This window comes from Anarrhichthys ocellatus, unplaced genomic scaffold (assembly GCF_004355925.1).
Source record: "Anarrhichthys ocellatus isolate YVR2014 unplaced genomic scaffold, GSC_Weel_1.0 scaffold4594, whole genome shotgun sequence".
Lineage (NCBI taxonomy): Eukaryota > Metazoa > Chordata > Actinopteri > Perciformes > Anarhichadidae > Anarrhichthys > Anarrhichthys ocellatus.
This window is the reverse complement of record NW_022284568.1, coordinates 1-4,250: the sequence shown is the minus strand read 5'-3', so window position 1 is coordinate 4,250 and position 4,250 is coordinate 1. Positions and strand designations below refer to the sequence as shown.

Sequence of the window (4,250 nt, the reverse complement as noted above, 5' to 3'; positions counted from 1 at the left end):
GGGCTACACGGTGATTGACAGGTCTCTACCAGAGACGTATACGGCGTATCTACGTCACTCCTCCTCAGTCCTAATATGGTCACTTCCTGTTCACTGGGTACAAAAAAAACAAGATGGCGACGACAAAATCGCTGAATTCAAGGCTTCAAAAACATCCACAAACCGATGAGTGACGTCATCATGACGACGTCCACTTCTCATACACAGTCTGTGGGTCCCCACCGCCACAAGTCAAACACATCACCCACATTTAAATGAAGGGGAGGACTGGTGTTTGTCGCCGTATTGACTGATTTGGTGTAAATGTACCGCGACCCCCAACACGTTAAGATACATGAGAGGGATGTAGATCTTCTCATCTAACTCTCAACAAGAAAGCGAATAGGAATGTTTCCCAAAAGGTTTCTTTAAGTGCTACAGTTTGGTTTGTTACATGTAACTAAGTAAACCCTGTAGTAAAAAAACAGAATAATAATAATAATAATAAGTCAGAAATACAGAACAGTATACAGAACTTTCACTGCATATGTTAACTTTGGAGAAAGTTACTGTACTGGATGGGAGTCTGACAGGTCCAAGTAGGTCCCCTTCTTGCCCATGAGTTTCCTGTAGACCACCATGGGGAAATGAACGTCCAGGATGCAGTTATTGTAGATGGCGAGCCCCAGAACGAGTCCAACTAGAGTGTACTGGGCCTCGTTCTCCAGAGAGGACGAGTTAAACCAGAACAGTTTGGTGTCGTCGTCGTAGCTGAACATTCCTTTTCAGGAAGTCAAAACAGAGAGAAATACATGAAGGAATAGAAACCAAAAGGTATCAATCATCTCATCTATAAAGCAAAGAAGAGCATTTCCTTAAACGTTGAGCTATTCTGTAAACTTGTGATTTCTGGTCTCACCTATGTCGGGATTGAAGATTTCCTCCAGGACCAACTGGAAGAACTCCTTTGAGACCCCGCCCTCGTCTACACCTTGTTCCCCCTCGAACTCCACAAACAGCTGCTTCTTCAGGTCGGATGGGTTCTCCATGGAGATCATCTCCAGCTGCAACACAAGAGGGTCGAATTCATGGAGAAAACACAAGAGGGCGGAGCCTAAACATGTCACAACATGCAACTGTAACATTAATGTGTTCACACAAAATAAGAAGCAGATTGATCGTTTGACACGTCGGCTGGTTTACTACAGCGTTATGAAGCCAAAATAAACATATTTTGCTGTTATTTAATTGCAATAAATGGATAAAAAGGATGCTGAAATAACTGCATAATGATGCAGATTTGTAAAAAGTCTGAATTCATACTTTGTCAGGTTTGTCAAAAAGACGACAAGCAAACTACTTTTAAAATGCTTGTTTTTTTATTGGAGTTTGGGTCGATTGTTGCTAGGCTATACTAACATTGTAGCGGCTCCATCAACGCCTCAACATAACGTGAAATAGGCGTAAATACGGCAGGGACGTTATCGTTCAAACCATAGAGTGTCTATGACACTCATAGACACTCTATGGTTTAAACCACAGACACTATGAGCACACCGTCGGACATGTCGCCGTGACTCACTCTGACGAGGGCGTCGTCGATGATGTGATCCCGGCGGACCTTGAGCTTGAGATAGGGGTTGGGCTGCTGGCCCTGGACCATGCTGTAGAGGGCCGTGAGGCGCCGCTCGCTGTACATCCTGATCCGGTTGTCGTAGTACAGCCCTTGGTTCTTGGTGATGATGCTGAGGATGAAGGGGCAGCTCTGGAAGGAGAACTTGGTTTCTGCGTTGACCTTGAAGAAGGTGAAGTCCTTGTCCATCTCCACCACGTCGTTCAGCGACTCGTTCACAAAGTCCTCGTAGGGGAGGAGGGGTCTGATACTGTCCACGGGTCGGACTCCCAGTTCCTTCTCCAGCGGATCGACCGGAGGACCTTTGTTGTAGAGCCGCTCCTCGCCCAGCAGCTCGTGCAGGGTGAGCTCGTCGGACTCGGAGTCTTCCTCCTCCTCTTCGTTGTGCTCCACGTCCACGTCGCCACCCAGGATACTCGCGTAGAAGGCGACCTTCAAACACTGCGTAGTGGCCACCACGGTAGTGTCGTCGTTCACCAAAGTCTCGCCGTCATACTCGTTGCTGACGACCGTGAACGTGATGAGCTGCTGGAAGGTCTCAGTCATGCGGCGGATGTGCGCGAGTCCGTACCGGGACCACAGCTTCGACAGCCTGGCGAGCGCTGCCACTGGCAGCTTGCTCATGGCCTTGCAGAACTGTGGCAGAGCCGTTTCCAGGTACTCGGGGCTGTGGAGGTTACTGTTCTCCAACACGATGATGAAGATGTTGAGGTAGTCTGGGTTCGTCTCGTACACGTCGAGGTATTCCAGGTCGAGCTCCATGTTGGGAGTAAGGTAAACGAGTGCGTTCACCAAAGCGGCCTCCACCTGGTCGAGGCTCAGAAGTCGGTCGTAGACCCTCCTCACGGCGTCGATGTCCACCGTCACCTCGCAAGGGTCCAGCATCTCATCGAGACCCTCGTCCGGTAGGGAAGCGCCCGTCGTTTCTGAGCTTTGCTTCTCCTGCTCGTCCACATCTGTCGGTTCACATGAGTCCGGGTTTTCAGCATCGACGGGTTCGTCCTTCCTGAAACTCTTCGTCAAGGCGTCCGAATTGGAGAAAATCCTGCCGATGATGCGGATGAGTGCGGAGTAGTCGCCCCTCTCCTCACAGAAACTCAGGATCATACAGACCGTGTTCTCCGTGAGGTAATGAACATCTGGACCAAAACAGGGGAAAAAAATCGAATTAACACGGTGAACTTGACTCAAAGCTCAAAGCCAGCGTCCGTGAGAGTCAGCGTTACCTGAGAAGTCCTCCTTGGTGGGACAGAGGTCCGTCTCGCTCATCTCACCGTCCGGAGTGTCTTTCTCGGAGGGGTGAGGATTACAGAGTTTGGCGTTGATCTTAAACAGCTCGAGCGCTTTGGCCGCCGCTGAATTTTTATCCAGAGGTCGAAAGTCACGACACGACGCACAAAACTCATTCGTGCAGTCGCCATTTCCACAGCCGTCAGTTAACTGCCGGAAGTAGCGCTCGATGAGATGCTTTGCAGTCGCTCTATTCCTGCAGAGCAAGACGTTCAAACAGGAAGTGAGACTCAAACTCATGTTACAAAAAATAAGCATCAACATATTCTTGCAATGCAAATAATAATAATTTAAAAGAAAATCACTTTTACACTTCTTTCCTGTTTGAAAAAGCTACGACATCATGACACAGAGATACAGAACATCAAAGGGTGCAACGCTTCAGATGGAAATATGAGTTGAACTCACGGCATGTTAGTTAGTTTAGCTTCTAGTTTAACTAGTTGAGTACAGGTTAAAGAGAGACTTACATTCGGCTGGATTCAGGAACACTCCTGCAGACCCGATAGACAGTCCTCTGAAAGAAGAGTTCAGTAATAATAATGAATTTAACCATAAATATACAGCCTGTAATAAAAGGAGGCGGACGCTTTTTAATCCATTTGTCAACTGAGTAATATTTAGACCAATTTTTTGTCCAATCTTCATGATCAGCATGTATCTGGTGGCTCTGTATATATTTATTATTAAATACGTTGAAGCATCACAGCAGCAGGAACGAATGTCTCCCATTTCACAACGGTCATATTTACTAGTAATGTAACGGATCTCCCCTCACGGTTCTTCTCATGTGAACCTCAGATCAGTGATGGGTCATTAACACATGCTGGAATTAGCCAGCTAGCTAACGAACCAGCTGTCCAAGAGTTAGCTAGCTAGCTTGCTAATTCCACTGAATTCTACACTGTTTACAAACATCTAGCCAAACAAAGTGTTCACTCTCCTGTTGATGTCAGTGAAGCATTAAGTTGTTATATTCTACTCGTTTACTCTTTATGCTCAGTGAGTCCGCAACTTGCCATAAGTCGGTTTAGTTTATGGGAAAGTTAGCCGGCTAGAACAGCTGCAATGGTAACAGTACACAAAAAAATGGCTGCCGCTCTGACCATCCTGCTGTGTTGATTTCAATTGGAATGTCCCTTCTACTCCTACTTTAATTCTATGGTGTAACCTAAGCTAAGCTACGGCTAGCCCGCTAGCTTAACAGCAACCGGTATTTTTAATACCAAGGATTGTTTTAAAGTATTTAAAGTTTGGCGATTTCCCCGTCGCCATTTTGGATTATGGCCGTTGCCATGTTGTTGTTTTGCAACCAGTGAACAGGAAGTGACCATATCTGGACTGAGGA

General features: G+C 46.8%; 1 protein-coding gene across 1 annotated transcript; it reads right to left on the bottom strand.

The window, feature by feature from the left end:
- Positions 1–105: 105 nt before the first annotated feature.
- Positions 106–4,231, bottom strand: LOC116379563 (ubiquitin-protein ligase E3A-like). Its single transcript, XM_031841518.1, has 5 exons — positions 3,373–4,231; positions 2,839–3,098; positions 1,562–2,751; positions 899–1,043; positions 106–760 (listed from the first exon to the last, which is right to left on the bottom strand). Exons 1-5 carry the CDS (start codon positions 3,456–3,458, stop codon positions 546–548), a joined length of 1,896 nt encoding a protein of 631 aa, XP_031697378.1. The 5' UTR covers positions 3,459–4,231; the 3' UTR covers positions 106–545.
- Positions 4,232–4,250: the final 19 nt, after the last annotated feature.

What these genes read in the sequence shown, in the direction of transcription:
- LOC116379563 (XM_031841518.1), bottom strand. Translation starts at nt 3,458, where the DNA reads ATGGTTAAATTCATTATTATTACTGAACTCTTCTTTCAGAGGACTGTC. An exon ending in GTTCCTGAATCCAGCCGAAT is followed by an intron (nt 3,099 to 3,372) that starts GTAAGTCTCTCT and finishes CTTGCTCTGCAG; the next exon opens with GAATAGAGCGACTGCAAAGC. An exon ending in AATCTTCAATCCCGACATAG is followed by an intron (nt 761 to 898) that starts GTGAGACCAGAA and finishes CTTCCTGAAAAG; the next exon opens with GAATGTTCAGCTACGACGAC.